At 32.5% G+C, this 24,293-nt stretch overlaps 1 protein-coding gene across 2 annotated transcripts; it reads left to right on the top strand.

Moving 5' to 3' along the window:
- Nucleotides 1-4,367: 4,367 nt before the first annotated feature.
- Nucleotides 4,368-13,125, top strand: LOC112020013 (ubiquitin carboxyl-terminal hydrolase 24). Of its 2 annotated transcripts, none has more exons than XM_024052564.2 (7): nt 4,368-4,698; nt 6,170-6,823; nt 6,972-7,132; nt 8,993-9,240; nt 10,041-10,186; nt 10,515-10,685; nt 12,541-13,125. In XM_024052564.2, exons 1-7 carry the CDS (start codon nt 4,684-4,686, stop codon nt 12,727-12,729), a joined length of 1,584 nt encoding a protein of 527 aa, XP_023908332.1. In that variant the 5' UTR covers nt 4,368-4,683; the 3' UTR covers nt 12,730-13,125. The 2 variants fall into 2 exon arrangements, with proteins under 2 accessions (XP_023908332.1, XP_065625645.1); XM_065769573.1 differs by having other exon boundaries at nt 6,170-6,838.
- Nucleotides 13,126-24,293: the final 11,168 nt, after the last annotated feature.

Here is a 24,293-nt window from a genome sequence, read left to right as displayed (position 1 = left end):
TGAATATTTTCATGGGGGAAAAAAAGTATAGGTTGATCTATTATTTTGTTTGGTTTGAATTTGATAGCCACAACAAATATATACCCATTAGTCAAGATTAAATATTTTGTTACAAAAAATCTAAAAATTAATGTAGCATTTTAAATGGATGCTACACCAAAAAGCTTGTAACTCAATTGGTTGACACTTTCTGTTATTTCTATGAAATTCAATATTTAAATCCTTCCTCTCCCATTATAGTGATCAAATTTTATAAAAAAAAAAAATGGTATATCAAGTTATCAACTATTTAAAAAATGGGGCAAAAAAAAAAAANGTCAAATCTTTGACAGGATTTTCTTACAGACTGGTTTGAATGAAATTCGTTCAATCTTCAAGTTCAATCCACAATGTAAAGGTTTATAAGATCCTACGTGTGTGCATTAATTATATGACACATTGGTATTCACTTGACCAATAGAAATAACTTTCATGTGATAAAAAATACACCAAAGTTATCATATAAATCAGCACCTATTGAGGTGAAGGAATTTTCTTAACTTTGTCCTTTGATCTATACCTATGGATATAGAAAGAAAGAGAAAGAGGGCTTTAAATTCAGATACCCACTTTATTTTTAATAGTCTCATTCTTTGTCTTGTGCTCTTTATCGAACATGGCCAACCAATCCGAATCCTCATACTCAAAGCCACTAATCCAATTTCCAGATCCCCATTATTCTTATTGCTCCTTAGTTTATGTACAAAATCCAGTTACTTTTAACGGGTATAATATGATTGTGATTTTTATTTTTTCTTTTGTTGGAATGTTCCTGGATTTTTCGTTCAGGGAACGAAGAAGGACTTCAGCATGCCAATTTAGCTAATCAATCATCTTGTTGGTATTGAAGAGAGTTAGATATTCCTATCTCGAAGAAAAAAGAAGAAGAAGAAGAGAGGGTTGGATTTTTTTTTTTAAAAAAAAAAAAATATATATATATATATATGTATATATAAACATGATTATTTTATTTTTCTAGAATTAAATAAACATAATATATATCGTAGGGTCTTGATTTGTAGCCCAAACCCAAAAAATATGGGATGTGAGCCCAATAAGCTCAATACAATAAATTTGTAGAGAGTGGGTGTTAGAGCTGGGTTATTTGCGAATTGAACAACGGCTAGTAAGGATTTAAAAGATGAACAAGCATAAAAACACACTTAAAACCCGATTAATTTGGTGTCTGAGGAGATGAATTATGAATTGAATCACTATTCCTGAAAGCTAACACAGTCCTTAGCGCTACAGTAATTCTTTTTCTCTCTTGTTTCCCTATATTTTCTCGATCTCCCTCTTATGGGAGGTTTTTTACATTATATAATTTTCTTTCAAACCATCTTGATCGTACACTTGTTAATCATCTAAGCATTCACTTGTGTATATGTCCCATCAGACATCTTCTTTGGCTCTCTGTGAATGATGGTAGTTGAGACTACACTGTTCAGGGATCTTTTCTACATAAATGCGGTCAAAAAAGTTACTGCAGTGTATTTAATGCAATGTTAGCAGCTTTTCTTCTCTTATTGTAATTGTACGTGCCTGAAATTCATCCTTATCATTGAAACTTCTTGGAAGGTCACCTAAATCGCTTAAGTACCTGCTTGGCTGATATTCATCGTATCCGAGAAGGATATACTCCTCGGACGATATTCTTCCATCATTTCTTTACGTGATTCTCAACTTTAGGTCTCTCCCAATCATTTACTCCTCCTCGGACATATTCATATCCTTAGATAAGGCCCAAAGCCCAATATACAAATTTGGACTCTTATCCTCACACACACACACACACACACACACACATATATATATATATTTAAGGTCTTGTTAATTAAATGACATTTGTTCATAAACCATTTTATGAAAACTTTGATTCTATTTTTATGGGGAATATAAAAAGTTGTAAAAAAATAATTACTTTTTTTTTTTCATAATAAAAATTTATAAAAATATTTTCTAAACCAATACATTTAGGGCATCCGTTAACTTTTTTCTATAATAAAATATTCATAACACTAGAGAATCACGTATGAGTTTGGATTTTGAAGTACAATGTCGAAGAGAGAGAGAGAGAGAGAGAGAGAGAGAGAGAGTTATGAACAGTTGGATACTATTCATCATTATAGGTTGGATTGGATTGGATCGAGTTTCTTGCATATTCGTCACCTCATCTAGTTGCTCTTAGGTGTTGAAGTGTTGATCCACCACCAATCGAAACGGTCGCATTAATGAGTAAGAATTCTCTTCCAATCATTGAGTAGATTGCTCGTTTTTGCACTAAATATAGTGGCAAGTGGTGACAACAAGGCCAAATCTTATGATGCGAACATGATGTAGCAAAGAGACGAGGGTTCCGACAAAGGGCAAGGCACAACATAAAAGAGGGATTTCATTCAAATTGGTCTTCTTGGTTGTGTGTGTTAGAAACTGATATCTAATCTGTTTCTCAATGGACATGTGATTTCCCAATCGGCATCCAGTCTATATCCATTCAAAATCGAATGGATCTTTATTACTATCAGTACGTCATTTAAGCTCTATCAATTAATTATTGACAAACATGGTACTAAGAAAAAAAATGGAGGAATCAATCTGAAATTATTATCGGTTCACTACTTTATAAATTGCACAATGAGTGCTCTGTTTCATACAAAGACTAGTCTCTAATCTAACTAACTAACCGTTATAATTAATGCGCATAACAGAAATTTGTATAACTAACAACACTAACACCAACATTCGAGTGCTCTAATTGGTAAGATATCAGGCCAACAAGTCTTAGGACTTAGTTTCGAGCCTCAAACAACTAGTTATGTGTTGGTACTTCTTATATTCCATCTTCATCCCAAACGATTGACCAAAAAAATAAGTGAATTCTTCACACAGATTGGGAGTATGAGGTCTTACCCAGTAACAGGTAAGGTGTTACTATGGTTACGCCTAGGTAAGAAAGTCACAATAGTTGCCTCTACCCATTTTTTTATTACAAAAAAAAAAAAAAAAAAAAAAAAATAACAACACTAACCAATCCATATCTTTAATAGTACACCTACAATTGAAATGAAAATGTCATTTGCCTCTTAACTTTTTTTATTATTTTTTTAATACGAAATAGAAATTTTACTTTGGTACTTATACTTGTAAAGTATTACAAATGGATAGAAACACGACATTGCACAACTTGTAGTATTACAAATGGATAGAAACACGACATTACACAATAAGTATGATACAAAACTTAAGATAAGAAAGCTGTAAATTGTAAGTTTTCATGATTGGAAAACTTGTGCATCTCTTCTCGCTTGTTTAATAATAATTGTTTGCCATATATGAACTATTATTTGGTTAAATAGATAATTTTTTTTAAGAGTGAAATAGATGAATGTTTGTTGCGACATATTGTAATATGGTTGAGGGCAACTTTAATGTGTACTTGCCATAAGTACAAGAATACACTAAAAACAACCTCCCAAAAGTGAAAATTGCTTTCTATTTTAAAAAAAATGGGGTAAAAACTACTCTTAATATCATGTTTCATTATTATTATTATTATTATCATTCCTAATAAAATTGAAAGCCACTTACAGAAACTCATTTTATTGCAGCTTATAAATATACGATAAACTTGTTATATTGAAACTCCATTACTTAGACATTCAATACAATAGAGGATAATTTTGTACATAATAATAATGAAATATATTTATTTATTATTTTCAATTGTCTTCAAAACCATGCAATGCACGAACTTTTGATTAGTTATCTTAATAGAATCTTTGATAAGTTATACATAGAATGAAGTACTCAAATCTATTCATAATATAGAAGTTGCTTAATTTTTTTTTTTTTATATTTTTTGATGAAATATATAGAGTTGCTTCATGGTGTTGCAATAACCTTTTAATATATAGGAGATTACAAATTTAAAAGGGTATATTTAGAGTGGAAGAAAATAAGATGAAGAAAAATAGTATATTCACTTCAACGTGTATATGTGATACCTCATCCTCTCCTCTTTTCATGCATTGCTTATAGTATAGTATACCCCATAAAAAGAAAATAAAGAAAACAAAAAACGGAAATAAAGAAAATAAGGGTTTTTGTCATGAAATCCTACAATTCCTAACAAAACAAAAAACCTAAAAGACCAAAAAGAAAATAAAAGAAACCTTTTTACTTTTTATTTTTATTGTGGTAAGAACTTGTTACTACTATGGGGTATCCAAACACAACTTAATCTTTAAGAACAAACTCTCTCTCTCCCAAAGTATATAAATATAAATATATATATATATATATAAATAATAGAGAAAAACTCAACCCTATTCTCTCTATTTGTCTCTGTTTGCAAACTTTGCAGTGTAATGCTTGAACTTGTGGAAGGAAGAAGAGAGGGTTCTTTTGTTAAATGCTCTCTCTCTCTAACCACAATTCCTCACTCTTCTCTCTTCTTTTCATGTCTTCAATCGACGCTTCTCTCTCCTCTGTTCCTTCAGGGTCTCCTTGTTACAATACACTTTTAGACTTTTTCCCTTATTCTCTCTCTTCCTCTTCTTCTATAGAAAGCTCCTACTTTGCTCTCAAATCCACTTTTCATATCACAATTTTGGGTTCTGATTTCTGTGTTTCCGCCCCACAAAGATGACTGACTCTAGGGTGAGTTTTTTTTTTTATTTTTATATTTATTTATTTTGTTTTGTTTGGTGGGTTTTGCTTTTTTTTTTTTTGATTTAAAGATTTGATTTTTATGTGGGGTTTGTTTTTTTGCTATGTGGGTGTTTTTGTTTTTGTTTGTTTTTGGTTGAATTAAGAAGTTTTAGATTGTGGGTTGTCGTATTTATGAGGTTTAGTTGTAAGAAAGATTGGATTTTTATATGTTGTTTTCAATGTTTGAATTGTGGATTAGCTCATGCATGATAGGAAATATGATGTGTCTCTAAGGTTTTGCTCTTGGTAAGTTTTGTTTGGTAAGAAAAAGAGTAGAAACATTGTAGTTTCTATGTTATGGATTAGTTATTGTATGAATTGGAACTATGTGCGTTTGTTTGATTTAGCTGTTGCTTGAGTTTTGTTGATTAAAAAGTTCTGAAATTTACTAATTTTGGTTGTTGGTTGCTTCTATGATGAGATGCAATTGTTCACAAGTCTATAGAAATTTTGATTGAGTTTATGTTTAATGATGTGATGGCACTATGTTTTAATCAAGAGAGAAAGCTCTAGTTGTTTTTTTGTGATGTTTTCTTGACCCGGTGTGTTTATTTTACATGAATGCTTACATTGTGAATTTAAAATTGTGTAGAGGCCAGAAAAATACAATCTGTTGCTCTGAAGTTTTCAGTTATTGATATGTGTTAAAAATAAGGCTGAGTTTTCAATGTACTTATATGTGAATGTTGATACTTCAAATTATAGTAAATCTGAAGTGGTTTTGGAGATTAAATTTGAAGAAGTGTTTCTTTTGTTTAGGGAGCTTTTTTGTTTACATTTTTATGCCATAGAGCCTGCAAATTTACATTTGGTTCACCCCTAGAGAAAAGAAACAAACAAATATTGTAAAGCAACCTCTTTTACTAGTATATAGGCATTAGTTTGTATTATATTTATATGTAGTAATGGAAGTTAGTGGCAAGATGAAAGCTATGCATGTGGTATCTTTCAATCTTTGTGCATTGCAAATAAACTGATTGGTGTAAAATGCAATTCTATTCTAAGACACTCTATGTTTAAGAATTAGTGTCAGATGTGCAAGTGGAATCGGTTGATTTCTTGGGTGAATTCACCCTGCTTGAGTAATGATTCAGAGAATTATAGCTAGGATTTTAATGTTTATTACCTGCTGGAATTTTTTTCTCCTTATAATGCAACTTCCTGCTTCATTTTTTCTTAAAAGATTATGCATCAGGCATGAGTAAACAGTGGTTACAAGAAGTAGGTCTTGAATGCAGATTTAGTTTATAGCATCACCTACCTATTTGGATTTTTCATGATATGAATACTCTGCAATATTGCTAGCAACTGATTATGTGACGCATGTTTGAATGCTGATTTTTTTGTGCGATTTGTGAAGTTATTATGATTCTTATTTTTGCTTTAACTGTTGTTTTCTGGTGGCTTTTGCTGTCTGTAGAAGGTACTAGTGTTTGGATCATTCACTGAAGATGAAACAAGATCATTGCTGCTAAAGCCGTCATCTGGCAAAGCTGAAAAGCCAGTGGAGAAGAAAGAGTTACGATTTGGGTCAGTGGATTTTGTTGCTGGAAAATCTTTGGGTGGTCTTTATGGTGAATCAAGCAGACCAAAAGGATCAAATGGTCTTCTGTCCTCCCCTATGCTGAAGAAGGACAATGAACCGAAGAGTGTTAAAATACTAAACAATCATTTACCAGGAGTTCTTGGAACTCCAAAAGAAAATGGAAGCGTTGACAGTTCCACCCATGGCTCCTCTCATATTAATGGTGTGGATGAAGTAAAAGCTGATGGTACAGATTTCACTGCAATGCATGCATCCCAGAATGAAGATGGTCTCTTGAATCAATTTTCAAGTTTGAAATTGCAGAACCCAGAGGAAAATGGAGTTCTCAGTGATTCATCTGTAGTTGTGGGTGACAATGACTTACAGAAGGCATCTAATGGTCCTATTAATTCTTGCAGAGACATATCACCTAGAGGTTTAATTAACTCAGGGAATTTATGTTTTCTTAATGCAACTCTGCAGGCTCTCCTAGCCTGTTCTCCTTTTATTCAGCTTTTACATGAATTGAGAACTCGCAAAATCCCCAAGGTCTATTTTCTTGATGTAATGTGTTTTATTACTTCTTTCTGCCTTTAAAACATATCATGTGAATTAGTCTTGTTTTTATGTCATTATGATCAGAATATACTAAACCAACATAACTAATCTGTGCTCATTTTGTACTTTGATTTTTTAGGTTGGCTATCCAACATTAACTGCATTTGCAGAGTTCATTGCTGATTTTGACATGCCAAATGGTTCAAGCTTAAAGAAAGATGCCAAAAGGCCTACCATGTTTGAAGGGGTTCTTAAAATTTTTACTCCAGATGTGCCAAGTAACGTCTCCGGCAGAGCAAGGTATGTGCTTGTTCTGTGTCAGTACTTGTTCCTTCTATTTAATAATCTTAAGCCTTGTTTGGTTACTGTATATTAAGACTGGATTGGATAAAATTATCTATATTCAATTTTTGTCACGACAATTGGATTGGATATGAAAATTCTTTTGGATATTTTAATCCTCCACATGGCATATACATCGATACTATGGGGATGTAGTCTTATTAAATACAGCTGTTGGGGATACTATAGATTTCTTATTAGTTTGTCTTAAAGCTGCAATTGGTCACCCTTGAGGTCACTGCTGACGGGTCAAGATTGCCGCTGGCCTCTAAATTTTGCCACTAGTGGTCAATCATTGGCCACTTGAGTTCACTGTAGATGACCAACTGCTGCCTGACAGCCAACCACCAGTAAGTGCTTTTCTTCCCCCTCCCTTCTTTTAAATCCTTTCCGCCACCAATAACTAATCATTCAAGTTTAATTTAACTGAACCTTAGCCCAATCCAGCAAATACAGCACACCACAATTCAAATGCAAGCCTTTATAAACTGCGTGCCAACACAAGCTTAATCTTGTTTGTGATTGAGAACTGTTTAGCTGGCCAAAAATACAAACAATAACAAAGTGATGTCATATATGTTGCACCATGTATGGACTTGGATTGTCTAACGGCAACTTTTTCTAATTAAGATAGGATAATAGGGTATGGGTATCCCTCTGTTTGTTGGTGCTCTATTCCATTTTGGGTTGCCCCAAAATGTTGTCCGTTTTGAGAAGTCAATGAATGAAATTCCTAACTTACCCTTTACGTTTTATTTAAAAAATTAATACCATTCCTTCTCTAAAGTTTAAATTAATGAGTGTAATTTTGGAAACTCTCACCCTTTTTTACTAAATGACAGCACAATCAATTGATGTTCCTTACAAAGTTGGATTTTCTAAATAGGACTAACAATATGGGACAAAGGATTTTTATAAATTGATGACAAAAAGAGATAATTAGACACTTGGATAAACTCTGTCGTCATTCTAAGGGAGCTCTTTTCTTCCCTTCCCTCATCTTCTTTTCTATTGTATATGTTTCCTTCTGTCATATCTTGCACTTAGTTGTCATATTTAGAGTAATAGAATAACCAAGTGACATATCTGCCATGTTTTTTTGGTCCCTTTTTGGCATGCTTACTGTTAAAATGTGGGGCTTTCTCAAGGTGGGCCTAGTACATGGTCACTGGTAAGTTTGATGGAGAATTATCATGATTTATGTGACACGACTCATTTACAGGTTCCCATGTTAGTTAGGATTCTCTGTCTCTTTTCTTCTACTTTTTACTTGAGCACCTTTATTAGTTAAAAAACTTTTCAAAATATTGCTGCTCTGAGTGGTTTATTGTTATTAAGCTGCCATTTCCAAATATAGTCACTTTGAATTGTTTATTGCTGTTATCTAGCTTTCTTTCTACAGAATACGAGATTAGATACAGATTATTGAGAAGCCAAAGAGCTTTAGGAAAAGTAGCACTCCCCCCTCCCTCAAGAATGGGTGGAAGTTGAGGTTGTAGATTCAAAACCCACCAAGTATATGTGCAACTTAACAATAAAAAAACGATGTACAAGTTGAGAAAAATAGAAGTTAATAGGCCACTGGTAGGTAATCTTAATTTTCATCTGGTCGATTTAGTGTACATTGGTATGAACCCAGGGAAGAAAAAAAAAAGGCTATATAACACTCGGTACAAAATAGAATTTGAAATTGTATCTTAAATTTTGCATGCTTAGCATCTTTCATTCCTGGTACCCATCTGTTGCTATCATATGCAATTTTATTGTGTTTTGATATTTGTGATTGATTTGAGTTGGTCTCTGGTGTTGTCTTTTTAGGCAGGAAGATGCTCAGGAGTTTCTTAGCTTCATCATGGATCGGATGCATGATGAGTTACTTAAACTTGAAGGACAGTCTTCAAGCATTAATGGGAACAAATCATCTGTAGTTTCTTCTGCTGAAGATGATGAATGGGAGACAGTTGGTCGAAAGAACAAATCAGCTGTGACGAGAACTCAAAGTTTTGTTCCTTCAGAACTAAGTGATATATTTGGGGGACAGTTGAGAAGTCTGGTGAAGGCATCAGGTAGGGCATCGTTATTTATGTGACTACAATGGAATATTTCTTTTTCTTCTAGCTTACTCTGCTCTAATGCTATATATAATCTCTCTCATTTTTCTCATTTATGTTTTGTATGTTAAATTAAAGTCGACATTACAAAAAAAAATAAATAAATAAAAAGAAAAAAAAGAAAAGAAAAATAAAAAGTTATGTGGAACGCATAGATCATTTGATACAATGTGTTTCCACTCAAAAAATCATTTGTATGAAGTGAGCTAAAGTGAATGCAGAATTGGGCATGCAATGGTCTCTAACGTGCGTCTATTGTATCCAATGGGTTGATCTTAGATAACTAGGTGGGTTTGCTTCATTAAGTTCAGATGATTAGTTAACATATGATTTTTTAAGTATATTTACTGAGGTTTTGAACTATAATTTTCTTCATCTATGTTGAATGTCTCACTCCAAGTCTCTTAATAGCTTGATCACAAAAAAAGTGAGCTCTTTACCTGCAAAGTAAATATCTATGATCATTTTATTTTTGCCAATTTTCCTCTTATAATTGTGGAAAATAATTAGTTCTCTTTTAATAGTTTACCAACAATTCAAACCCTTCCCCCACATCCCCCCCATCCCCCCCAAAAAAAAAGAGAGACAAAGCATAAAGAAATGCTTTAGCCTTACCACCAGGAATGTGCTCCATCTTGTGCATTTATTATATATGACATTACTTTTAAATTTTTGTGTGGAACTTGGGAGTCAAATACCTTGCTCTATTGTTTGTAATGAGTTTTTATGTGTACTTTTCATGATGTGTGGAGCAGGAAAAAAACCTTCTGCTACTGTACAACCATATCTCTTGCTGCACCTTGATATTTGTCCTGAAGCAGTTCGAACTATTGAGGATGCACTTCATTTATTTTCTGTGCCAGAATCTCTTGAGGGTTACCGAGCATCAGCAACTGGGAAGGTAACTTTTTTTTTTTCCCTTAAGATCCCTTTTGTTCTTGTTGCATTTTTTTTCCGTATGAAACATTAATTGCTATTGGGTGATTAACATCATTGTATGGGTCCTGTGAAAGCAATGTCTGCATAAGTGAAGAAGACGAGAAAATATTCTTGTCTCTATAGCTCTCTCTCTCTCTCTCTCTCTCTCTCTCTCTCTCTCATTCTCATGACGCACATAACATGTGATCTCTCTGCACATGTGCAGTTTTGTCTGTGATAATTTCATGTATATAAGTCATATGCTTTATGTTACTGATGTTAACATGTTGTTTAATGTTGATTATTTGCAGGCTGGGACTGCTAGCAAATCTATTCAGATACAGAAACTTTCAAAGATAATGATTCTGCACCTGATGCGTTTTAGTTATGGAAATCAAGGAAGTGCAAAGTTGCATAAGTCTGTGCACTTTCCTCTTGAATTGGTTTTGGGTCGTGATCTGCTTGTTTCTCCATCTGTTGAGGTGATGATCCTAATGTTATGATTACTGTTACTCTCCCTTGAAATAATGTTCATTTTTTTTTTTTTTGGTTCTTGTGAACAAGTTATGTTCTTTAAAAAGTGAAATGTAAAAATTGTCTTGTGTGCGATGTCTTTTATTACATGAAGCAAGTTCTTGGTATTTTCTTGCTCCTCTGCCTACTGAACAACATAGTTATGATTTATTTTTTAAAAGTTTATAATGGCTATTGACAGTTAATAAGCTGGGGTTACTGCACAACATACTTTTGATATTAATGTTTTAACTAGCTGTTTCTGTGGCTGTCATCTTGTTTACCCTGGCTCTTGATAATGCTCTAATGTATCATTTCAACAATTTTAATTTTTTTATGAATTAAATATATGGTGTGTTATATGTTAGTGAAATAATATTACCAAATGTGCGAGAATATATATGTATTTAATTGTATGATCCCTCCCCTCAAAGAAAAATAGAAATTTAACTGTTGTATTGAAAGTATATTGGGGAGTAACTTGTTAAGTACTGTGGGGACTATTTTTGCCTAGACCAAGTGTTGCACTTGTAATCATTTTTGGCTTAGAGTCCCACATTGGAAAGATCTCTTCCCTCTTTCCACCTTATAAGAGATGACCAATGGCTTAAGAGTACCATTAGTTTGGTTTTAAGCCATTGGTCATCCCTTATAAGGTGGAAAGAGGGAAGAGATCTTTCCAATGTGGGATAATTAAACTAATGGTACTCTTAAGCCGTTGGTCATCCCTTATAAGGTGGAAAGAGGGAAGAGATCTTTCCAATGTGAGACTCTAAGCCAAAAATGATTACAAGTGCAACACTTGGTCTAGGCAAAAATAGTCCCCACAAGTACCAATGACATTGATTTATGGTAATAGTGGGATAGGGGGTGTGGTCATGGATTCATGATCCACTGACTAGTGTAACTTGCAAAAAAATTATTGTAGCAATTAGGAAAGGCTTTATTGTTCTTTTTGTAATCAGTAAATGTGTATATGGAGTTTAAAATGTATACTGTGTCTGTGTCTCTGTCAAACACTTTATATCTATGGGGACAAATTTATTTCCCCTTTATATTAACTTTTCATGTGATATAGCTGCGTTTTTCCCGTGTTTATCTTTTTAGGAGCAAAGAGAGTGTAGATTAATTTGGTGTTGGTCCAATCTACTGCTTTTTGGGTTCTTATGTTGTTTTAACTGATGGGAATTGTAATGGATGTTAATGTGGTTGCTTTCTTATTAGAAGAGGTGTTGATTTGGGCCTGTGCCTTGGTACAGGCTGTGGAGTGGTGTGTTGGGGTTGTTATAGGCCTTAGGTTTGAATGACCTGGAAACAGAGCTAGAAGTCCTAAGACTGATCAAAATACTATGCTTCACACATGTAGGTGTTGATGCATATGAATTTTATTTACCTGTTGCCATACTGAAGATCTTTCTTTTTTTCTCTCTATTTTGGTCAAATGACCTCTGGCCTTGTCTCTGTTTTTATTACCTTAGTTGTGCCAAAAAGTTAGTATTTTTTAGAGGAGCCAAAAATTTGGTCGAGTGAGCAATTGCGCTTGTGGTTGTACTTCACTGTTTCATGTTGAACGCGTTTGATTTGTGCCTGTTTACTTACCTGTGCTAGAGTTTTTGTTGGGTGATTAGGTGTTACAAGTTCTAATCAAATATTTACCTGTGCTCCATAGAACTTCAGAGATGTCACATTGATTTGAATGTTATCATGTATCTTTCTAAAACCATCTATTATTATGCTATCATCTAGTAACTACTATCCATATTCGTTCTTAATGTCTCAATCAAGTTTTAATTGTAGTTTGACTGACAAAATGTCTGTGTACAGGGTCGGAAATATGAACTTGTTGCTACAATTACTCACCATGGCAGAGAGCCATCAAAGGGGCATTATACAGCCGATGCTCGCTATCCTAATGGTCAGTGGCTACGGTTTGATGATAATTCAGTTATTCACATTGATGCAAATCAGGTGTTGCATGACCATGCATATGTGCTCTTCTACAAGCAAGTGTAGTAAGGTCATCAAAGAGTTTCGTCACTAAACTAATGCCCTTTTGAGAGGCTTGTCTCATTCGTGTAATTTATAGAAAAAGATTTGACATGTCACAACTTATAGATGTTTTTGAACCTTTTAGTTTGATTCTTGATCGTTTACTATTATTAATTGTGGTTGTGATGCAATGAGCTGGTAGTTGAGTTTCAGATTAACCAGGTGGTGATTACATTTACACTTCCTATTAACATAAATGTTGGTCCCATTTGTGGGATCGATACATGCGGTCTACCTTTATATGAGATGGTGTAATCCACGGAGTGCTTTGAATAATTTCACCAAGATCCTGGGATATTCTCATTGTATATATGTGATTATTAACCCATGGGATGGTATTTTTCCTTTTGGTTGCCAAAATATTGTGTTGACTGTTGAGATTATTTTATTACAATGAGGAAGTGGAGATGTGAATGTTTTCTAAAAACGTGCCCGGTAGAACCAATAAAGATCCATAACATTTGTGTCCCCTCATGCTCAGAAGATAATTACCATTGCCAGCAGGAAAAAAGTACAATTGAATTTTGTATATAATGTAAGGTGATGTTTAACTTAGTCTTTGGTGGTCAAAGAACCTATCCTTAATCAATATTAAAGTTCAAGGTATTTTCCATTTTAATTATCCACTTTTCAATTGCAGTCTATATCTCTTATGCATCTATTGCCGTATGAATAAAGTTTAATTACAAAATTAATAGTAATCTAAGACTACAATCTTACCTAATAAAATAAATATTATTACATATTTTGAAAATCTAACTGTTAAATTGTATGTTTTTAATATACATGTTAAATTTTGTATCAATTTGATATTATTTATTAAATGATCTATAAGTTTATATTTTATGCATAATTTAAAACTATAAAAACTTGCAATTTAAATAATTTATTGATGAGATAATTATTGATCTTTAATTTTTTAGAAATTTTGCAAGCATAGAATATATAAGATGAAAATGTAATTTAATTGTAGATTTGTCAAAATTCACCTCTAATAAAAAGATATTGAGTAAGCTTGTAGTCTTAGGTTACAATCAATTTTGTAGGTAAACTTTGTCCTTGAAATATTCACTTTAAATTCTTTTTGAACAAAATTTAGTTACAAAATTGATTATAGTTTAAGGTTGCAACTTTACTCAATAAAATAAATATTATTATATATTTTCAAAATCTAACCATTGAATTATATGTTCTTTATGGTCTTAAAACACATGTCAAATTTTGTATCAATTGGATATTATTTACTAAATGATCTATAAGTTTATATTTTATGCATAATTTGAAAATATAAAAACTTGCAATTTAAACAATTTATTGATGATATAGCAATTGATCTTTAATTTTTTTTGAAATTTTACAAGCATAGAGGATATAAGAATAAGATGTAATTTAATGGTAGATTTGTCAAAATTTAAGGCTACAAACAATTTTGTAGTTAAATTTTATCCCTCGTTTTTAATCTTTTTAGAGAGAGAGAGAGAGAGAGAGAGAGAATTTGAATATAAAAAGAATAGAAAAGTTAAAAATGGGAAATGTTTCCCAAACTTGTTGATTATTGTAACGTTTTGCTAAAAAAATTAAATATTGTTTGGATATTAAAATGCAATTTGGCTAAGAAAATGATTTGAAGAGTCGGATGCTAATGGTGTAATGTTGTTGACATTGCTCTTTGACATTTTTAATGTAATGTTGTTGTGACATTTTTAATGATGTAATCATTCGATACAACATGCTAAATGCTTATTAAAACATGAATAACGCTAAATGCTTATTAAAACATGAATGTTATTCATAGTATGTCTTGGAAAGTAATTATGGTGGTAAAAAATGAACCCTGATTAATCTGCTAGTGACGAATATTGTTCAATGAACAGATTAAACATTTCATGAATAGTGATATTTTTGTTTTTACTATGTAGACTTTTTTTCCCATCTTTCTATCTTCTTTTTGTCCTTATTCTATCTTCTTGCAATTATAAGGCTTCGCCTTAGATGCTTCTTTTTTCTTTCTATCTTCTTTGTCTTTATTTTGTCTTCTTGCAATTATAAAGCTTTGTTGTAGATGCTTTTTTCCATCCTTATTCTATCTGTAGGTGCCTATCTTTCTTCTTACTATCTTCTTTCTATCTTTATTTTGTCTATCTTGCAATGATGAAACTTCTTACTATCTTCCTTCTGTCCTCATGAATGTAACTCATCAGAATAAGTTTTGATCAAGAACATTTTGCCTCTCTCTTTTCCTTTATTTAAATAAATAATTTTATAATATTTTCTGTTTTTGTTTTTCATTGTGTGATTGTGCACGTGTTTCTATGTAATGGAAATATATAGAGAAGTAAAACAATGCTTATAGACAGTCCTAATGGGAGCAACTTCAATTGAAAATCTTAAAGCTAAGGAACTTATCTGTGTTAACCACCTGTTCTTTTATGATTACTGCCTTCACTATAGGTATATTTCTAAACTCACCTAATAACTTTGTCTTTCTTCGCAATTCTTTGTCGATAATAGGATGCTTGATTTATGGGTTGAGGTTGCTAAAAGTTTGAAGTTTGTCATGTAGAAGGAGTGAGTGAGTGAGAGCGGAAGATTTAGAAATGGTCTTGTTGATTGATATCATAGAGAGGAAACTGTAAGGTAGATGAAGGCTAGCTTTACTCTTTCAAGTGGCTTTTATAAGTTAGATTTTTCTTAGTGTTTTCACTTTTCAGTTTACATTTTTTCTTCGCAATTCTTTGTCGATAATAGGATGCTTGATTTATGGGTTGAGGTTGCTAAAAGTTTGAAGTTTGTCATGTAGAAGGAGTGAGTGAGTGAGAGCGGAAGATTTAGAAATGGTCTTGTTGATTGATATCATAGAGAGGAAACTGTAAGGTAGATGAAGGCTAGCTTTACTCTTTCAAGTGGCTTTTATAAGTTAGATTTTTCTTAGTGTTTTCACTTTTCAGTTTACATTTGCTAATGGTAAGAAATATAGGCGGGTTAGCTAAGCTTAGATCAAACAAATTGAAGTACAAATAAATTTGATATATAGAAGCCCAATACCTCTTTTAGAATAGAATCCAGGCAATAATAAATTTAACTTTTGTTGCCACAAGTAATAATGAAAATTAGGACAAGTTGACTTTATTTTTCTTTTTCTTTTTTAGAATACGAGGGTGTTTGGTACATGTGTTTGAAAACATGTGTTTTGTTATTTGAAAACATATGTGAAAATATGTATATGTGAAAAAGTGTAGAAATACGTGTAATATTGTTTAAAAACTGAAAATGTGTGTTTGAGTGGGTGTACCAAACACCCCCGTATTTTTAACACACACACACACGAGGAGAGAGGAGAGAAGAGTTTTTTTAAAGAAACTTACAGTGGTGTATATCCAAAATGGTTTAACTTTTGGATACACAGCACAAACTTTAAACCTCTTTAACTCACACTCATTTTCTAATGTGAGATTAACCCGCTGTTTTTTCTTTTGAGAATATTAAAGTTATGTTTGGTAACAGTTTTTATTTTCTATTTTAAAAAACTTGTTTTTGGAAATATAAAGAAAAAACATTTTTTTTTTTTTTTTGTATTTTTGTATTTTTGAAATCAGAAACATGTTTGGTTAGTTGAAATTAAAAAGATAGTTTTTTGAAGAAAAAAAATAGAAAATACTAAAATATGTTGTTATTAGGATTTGAAATTTAATGTTAACTCATTAAATGAGACAGATTCATTAAATTAAATGCGTGTTTTCATTCACTTTTGAAAATTAAAAACTAAAAATTGCATTTTACATGTTTTCAGTTTCCTTCACAAATTGAGTTTTGAAAACAGTTTTTGTTTTCTGCCCATTTTGAGTTGCCAAACAAGTTTTTTAGTCTTCAAAATTGAAATTTTTTTTTGAAAATAGAAAATAAGGAGAAAAAACAGTTACCAAATATAAGTATTTTTAACACACACATAGAGAGAGGAGAGAAAGATTTTTAAATAAACTTACGATGGTGTACAAGTTGACTTTAGGCATGCAGCACTACACTTAATAAAATTGTTCTTATTTATTATTGTTACTTGTCCATTATTTCTGTTATTATCATCTCTATTATTGTTTGCCCTTTGCCACATGATTTAGTTTTAGGCCACTATGTTATAAAATTCACTATTTGTTTGAGCTATAATAATAAATTCATATAAATAGTTTGTATTAAGGGTAAATTCTAATAAACTACCTTGAGATTTAGGGTATTACTAAATACATCTAAAACTTAAAAAAAATAACCAATTTAATCCTGAACACAAACGGTGTTAATGCTTGCCGTTACTCAGATCTGTAAAGGGGTTTTTTTTTTTAAGGAGCTTTTCCTTTTGATTTTCTCAGCTGCCAAACGCTAAGTGGTGGAGATGTGACTTTTTCTATGACTTTTTCTTTTGATTTTCTCAGCTTTTCTGTTTGATTTTCTCGGATGCCAAACTCTACATGGAGGAGACGTGACTTTTCCTATGGCCCTTTTTTTTCCCCGTTGCCCAAATAAAAAGGGTTGGTTGATCTATTGTTGGTTGATCTATTAAGAAAAGGGTGGGTCGATTTTCTCAGATTTTCTCTTTGATTTTCTCGGCTACCAAAAATGTAATGAAGTGATTAAGTTAAAAATATTTATTTTATGAAAAAAACCAAAGAAAAGCTTTGCATGTGTTGTAGATTTTAAGAAGAAAAAGGAGAAAAATTCAAAGAATGAATCTTTGGGTCCATGACGGACTATTCAAAATTTTTCAGATTTGTACATGCAAAGAAAAAGAGAGTTGAGAGAGATATAGAGTTGATGAGATTAGGAAAAAAATAAGAAAATAAGAGGGAGAGAGAGAGAGTAGATCTGATTTTCAATTCGGTTTTGTGAAAATTTTGTTATAAACGGGAAAAATAAACTATGTTTGCATTAAAAGATTAAATTCGTCATTTTTAAAAAGTGGTGGATGTATTTGATATTATATCAAACCTCAGGGTAGTTTACTGGATTTTACCTTGTGTTAATTAAATAATTAATAGTAGACAAGAAACTCTTATTTGGTAAAGACTAAAAAACTTGTTATTTATGAGTCACACCTTCCCATAACATAACTAGATCTCCAAACTCATTTAGATTAATTTTCTTATCCATTGACTTAATTAAATAAAAATGGATTTTAATTTATTTTTTATTTTCTTTTTGAAAATATTAAAAAGGTGGCAAATCTTAAATTTTCAAAAACTTATAATTTTTTAACAAAAACTTCAAATCAATCCATTTTCTAAATTCCTCTAGGGGGCATTTAGTTTTTGTAATGGTGTTACAAAAAAAAAAAAAAAAGCTTGTTTTGGTGGGTCCTAAAAGAAATTTCCCTTTCTTTTTTTAGTAAATAATTAGTTGAGAAATTATCTTTTTATATTGTAGACATAAAAAATGGCAAATGTGTATAATAAAAAATGACGAATGTGGTATGTCTACAATGTATAATGTAAAAATATAAAAGTCCTAATCAGTTTACTGTATCCTGCAAATCGGAAAACTATAGGTATTTAGAATGGTGAGGACAAGAATAAATTAAAAAAAAGAAAAGAAAAAAAATCATGTTCTATTAAAGAAAATTTACTTATACTCTTTACTAAAGCGTATCTTAAGTTCTTAACTACTAGAGCTCGGCATGTGACGTTTGAATAGATGAGCATGAGCTTAAGCATGAGCACTACTGAATCTGCTAACGCAAAAGCTTATAAAATAGATAGACTAGTTTGATTTGTTTTTTGTTTTTTTTGTTTTTTGTTTTTTTTTTTAAGGAAAACAGATAGACTAGTTTTTTTTTTTCGCTAAAACATGTTCCAGCGACAAAAATAGAGGTATGACTTATAGGGAGGCTTTATTAAGGGCTTATTAATGGGTTGGGTTTTCTTCAGACTAATTATGTGGATAGGCTTTGTTTAAAATAATTGGTTCATGACTTAGTTAATAGACCCACGAATTAGGCTCACCCCCTATATCAAATCTCATGCTCTTGCTTTGATGAGCATCCACATCAGTTGGTATATAGTCTTCTAAAATACAAAAATCTCTTCATTTTGCACATTTTAGCCAAAAAAACACCCACATTAGTGGGTGTAAAATTGTATATTTATACATAATTGCTATAGTAATTGTGCATATATGCACTGTTACTGTAGCTTGTGTATTTGATATTTTATTATTTTTTTTCTCTCTCCTACCTTTGACTCTCATCTCAACTCTCTCTTTCTTATTTCATCACAGCTCTCTCTTTCTCTCATCTCAACTTTGCACTGCAAAGCCGATCAGCCTCTCCGATCCAACAATCTGATAATCTCAACTTGCTGTTGAACTTGCTAGTGATTCTGACGGGTTTGTTCTATTTGATTGTTGATGGTGGCTGGGTGTGGTTGATTTTGGATTTGTGTTGGGTTTGGCCGTTTGGAAATGGAGACAGTGACGGAGAATTGATCGGACGGGAGCAAGCTTAGCATAGTGGAAATGGTCTGCTTAATGGAATCCTTGGCCGAATCAGAAACAGCCTTGGATACAACTGAAGTATCCAAGGGCTCAATCTTCTTCAACTATTGGCAATGACGGAGAATCCGCGATCAAGCTTTGAGTTCCGCGTTGAGAAGACGGTGGTTGGCTGGGTGTGGGTGATTTTGTTCTGTTTGATCTTTGATGGTGGTTGGTGGCTGGGTGTGGGTGATTTTGAGTTTGTGTTGGGTCTATAGCTCGATGGAGAAGACGGTGGCTAGCGGTTGGGTGTGGGTGATTTTGGGTTTGTAGCTCGACGGAGAAGACGGTGGCTGGGTGTGGGTGATTTTGGGTTTGTGTTGGGTCTATGAGAGGGTTCCAGAGAGGAGAGGGAAGGAAATAATAAAAAATGTAAAAAGAATGAATATTTTATTGAATAAATGTATAGAATAGATAAACTGATTTGGGTGTTTTGTAAAAGTGGATGTGTAAAATAGAAAAAGTAGGCTTTTTTTTCTTGCAAAATAGACAAAAAATTTGCACAAACTAATGTGGTTGCTTAGACTAGTTATTGTTTAAAATAGTTAGTCCATGACTTAGTTAATAGGCCCACGAATTAGGCTCACTCCTATACTAAAATGCTCTTACTAATCGAATCCAATAATAAAGTCATTTCTTTTTTGCAAAGGAAGATAATACCCTTTTTTTCTTATTTAGTACACACCCACTAATTTCATAAAAGAGAGGTCCAATTTCTTCAAGTTTCTTTTATAATTATTTGCACTTGCTTTCAGTTTCATTAATATCATCACACCTCATTATTGATATCGTATTTTGTCCAGCTTTAAATTTTGATAGAAGTTTTATCCCTAAATTAAAGGATTTTGTGGTCTTATTGATTAAACCCCCTTTTTTTTGTTGATTTTTTATTTTTTATGTAGTTGACTAAGTTTGATCGAGCTTTAATTGAATTTTAACCATGTAATTGGATTAATTTTGATGATATATTTAAAATCATGAAATTCTCTTTAATTTAGCTTCTCATGGGCAAAAATCAAGTTTGAATAAAATGAGATATCACTTAATTAAGGAAATTACCCACTTTGTATTTTAACTGTGAAAAAAGTTCATAATTTTCTGTAGGACTTGAACTAAATTGTTAGTATCAATTTCATGGAAAATTGGTACCATTTTGGGACTTTTTAATCAAGCATGAGATTAAAAATTTCCTGCCAAAATTGATTAAGGAATTTAATTGATTTTCATAAGCTCCAATAATGCTGCTACATCTCTTGTTTTTATTCGGGTTCACTTACTTTGTTGGTCCATTTATTTCTATTAGGTCATGCATGTGGTTTATTTAAAAAATAAAGTTAATTTATTTTAATTAATGGACTTGGCAAGATTATATTATGAATTATTAACTATTGATTTAAAGTCCATGAAGTTGTTTAAGTGCAGTTTTTAAACTTTTGCGGTTATGAAATGCAATCCTATCCAATCCCAATCTTTTATCCTTTAACCTTAAACCAAGTGCAATTTTTAATCTTTTGCAAGTTAACATAAACTGTTTAGTAATGTTGTTTAAACAACAATTTTCATTGTTTAAACATCTCAATCCGTGTTTCTACGACACTTTTTCACTCGTTCGTATTTCCATAACCCTAAAACAAAGTTACTATAAATCTCTTGCCAAATGCTCAATTCATTCCTATCCAATCCCATTCGTTTATCCTAAACCTTAATCCCTAGAGAGTCCCATATAAATGCCTTTATTCTCCTATTCACAAAGACCAAACAATCAGCAGCTCCTTGGAGGCACAAACCCACCCTCTAGTCCTAGGAATCCCCCCTACCCCACTCCCACGGCTGTCCTCTACCCTTCCAATTTTTCCTTACTAGTTTTTATCCAAAAGCAAATAAAAATCCCTCCTTCCTACCATCAAGCAGAAAAAACCCAGCAAAGATCACACCTTTTTCATAAGCCCGAACTTCTCAACAACAAAACTCCAACACAAAGCCAGCTCTCAGCAGTAGCCATTCCACTCTAAAGAGGCCCAAAACCCCACTGAAATCAGCCACAAAACCCAGAAAAATAGTCCCAAAAAGTCACTGAAAGCTCCCTCCCAACAGCAGCAAAAAAAAACCTCCAAAACAAAACCAAAAACACGTAAAAGCTCTATCCTTTCTATCATCAAGCCAAAGAACTCAACAAATGCCTCTCCTTTCTCAACAACAACAGCAACCACAGCAACAACAAGCGGGCAGCAAGACATGGTAGCAAAAATGTGGATACAGAGCAGAGCAGATAAAAGAAGAAGAATCAGAATGGAGCAGAAACGACCCAGTAATATTTTCTCACTTTCTCTTGTTTCTTCTCTGTGTTCTTTTTGGCCTGAAATCTAATTTAAAGTTTGTTCCTTTTTTTCAGCCATAAAGAAGGGAGAACAAGGAGAAGCAAAGCAAATGGCAAAAACACAGAACCAAAATGAGTAACATATACTCCCTTCTCACCTTTCATAGAATGTCTTCAATACATGTTGGTTTTGCACTTATGATTATATACAGTAAGTTCACATGCCTAAAACAGAACACACACACATTCAAAACACACAAATCCCAGGTCAAAACACGAGACATCCAAGTTCATTTCAACAGCAACCTAGAGTCTAGACCATATCAAGAATACACTCTTCAAAACCCATTTGTTTTAGTCTCTACCAAAAACCCACAGCCAAAAATCCCATCTTTTGAAACCTCAAACCCAAAAAATCAGATAATGGCCACACATATCTAACAAAATCACCAAGCCCACAAACTAAACATAAAGAGAAATAAAAAGAAATTAGAGAGTAAAAGGAGAGAGTTTCTTTGAGCAGACAAATAAAAGAAAATAAGATTAAAAAAAAGGATTTTTTTTTTTTCATTATAGACCGAAGGAAATAAGAGTTGGATGATAGGGTGTGAGGTGTCAGAATTTCATTGATGCACTAGATAGCCCTTCGGCTCTGATTGGTGGAGATAGATTTCATTTGGATAAGGTGGGTCAGGCAAGCCCAATTTTAGGCCCAGGTCTGAATTTTGCTAATACCGAACCTGAATCCAAGGCCCAAATCTTTTCCAAAATACTCTGACCCCAAAACTCTCCGAAATTTCATTCTGACCCCAATTCTATTCCAAGTTTCCCTTTTAACTTCCAATTTTGCAAATTACATTTTGAACCCCAAAATTTTCCCAAATTATCTTTCACACCCAAACTTTCCAAAATTTCATTTTCAACCCCAAAACTTCCTGAAATTTCATTTTAACCTAAAACCTCAAAAAATTGCACAAAGACCCTTGAGGCCACAAAAATGATTTTTCTACTTTGCCAAAAAATAAGAAAAATTTATTCAAGATCAATAATTTGTCAAATGACATTATTTTCACATCTTTTATAAGTATTTAACATTTGTGTTTTTTGTTGTTTCCTCGTGTCCCTTTTTGCATGAGATGAAATATTTTGGAGAAAAAGAATTGCAAAATTGCATTTGGTATGCTAGGCTAAGGAGTGAAGTAAGTTTTACACATTTTACTTTCTTAGTAAATGTCACTCAATCACATGCTTAGCAATGCTATTTAATCTTGTTTTCAAGAATAAATTGTGGCCATGCATACACATGTCACCATAGGGTAGATTATACATGTCATGCATTCACATGTCATGTTAGGATAGATTACATATCATTCTTTTGCATGTCATCTTAGTAATAGTTTGATCATTGTTTTATTTCACATCTACATGCATATCATTCTTTTTAAAAACCAAATACCAAGTATTTTAGTTGTTATTAATTAAATGGAGAGTTTTTAAGATTAAATTCGAAATGAGGTACTATTCTTTTGGATAGGTTTTGTGGGGTGCCTAGCACCTTCTCCACACGTAACCGAGCTTTAGGATCTGTAATCTAGTTTGAGACATTTTGTTTTATTTTCTATTTTAGCTGAGGAGCCCTAGGGTTTTCTTAGCTAAGATTGGGAAATAAAATTAATTAGAATTGGGTAACCAATCAAACCTTAGAATTCCAATGGTTGGTGGCGACTCCTAAAATTGAATATAAGTAAGGAAGTTTACTTGCACACACCCCACTATAGTGTTGCACATGTGCACACACTTTTTGCATTTTATGCTAAGCAAGCGTCGACGAGTGAAAACCCTCAATGGTTGGGGGAAAATGTTGAGTGTGGGCTGAAATCCGAGTACCACTTCTTACAAACCATTTTATTATTATATATATTTTTCATTTCGCCTTTATTCCGTACACTCCACATAAAGTTTTTCAACATCAAAAATTTTCGAAACAATTTCAGTAAATTTGTTTTCAGACATGGTTTTTAGAAATCATGTCAGCATCTTGGACCATGTGAGAAAGGTACTTCGATATTTAACCATGACACGATCCAATACTTCTTAGACCACCCTCTCATAGTCAGTGTCTAGTGCACTGGTAGCTTTATCTATTAGTAATATCTTTGGGCTTCTTATTATTGCATGTGCAATGGTCCTTTGTTGCTTCTGCACTTCGCACTATTGGGCCTCACGATCTCCTACTGCTGTATCATGACTAGCATTTTGAATTGTAGAAAGAAAAAAATAATAGTTTACTTATAAAAGTAAAAAACATAAGGAATTTAATATTGGAAATACGTTGCTTTGTTCTAACCTTTCGTAAGCCACTAATGAACATGTGAGCATCTACCAACTTTGTTGCATTTTTTATTTTTTCCAAAGTTGCATGATTTCTTGCCTTTCCATATGCAAGATTGGCAAAAATAATTTTATTGAATAAAACCAGTTCTTGATTCACAAGACCCATCTGTTATGTTAATCACTTTACATTGGATTTCATAATATTAATTCCATCAAATTTAATAACACCAACATCAAGATCATAAAACCTTTTCATAATGCTATCACGATATCCCACTCACACTTTCTCCAAGCAGGAAATTTACTTAAAAAATTGGGAAAAAAAAGCCATATTTCATATGAAAATAATTTTGATATGAAA

The sequence above is a fragment of the Quercus suber genome, unplaced genomic scaffold (genome assembly GCF_002906115.3).
Source record: "Quercus suber isolate HL8 unplaced genomic scaffold, Cork oak 2.0 scaffold_28, whole genome shotgun sequence".
In the NCBI taxonomy this organism is placed as follows: Eukaryota; Viridiplantae; Streptophyta; class Magnoliopsida; order Fagales; family Fagaceae; genus Quercus; species Quercus suber.
Note: the sequence above shows the minus strand (reverse complement) of the source record. Positions and strands in the feature narration are given on the sequence as shown.

Coding starts and splice junctions, on each gene's coding strand:
- LOC112020013 (XM_065769573.1), top strand. Junction 9,241..10,040: donor AAGTCTGGTGAAGGCATCAG/GTAGGGCATCGT, acceptor TGTGTGGAGCAG/GAAAAAAACCTTCTGCTACT. Junction 10,187..10,514: donor GAGCATCAGCAACTGGGAAG/GTAACTTTTTTT, acceptor GATTATTTGCAG/GCTGGGACTGCTAGCAAATC.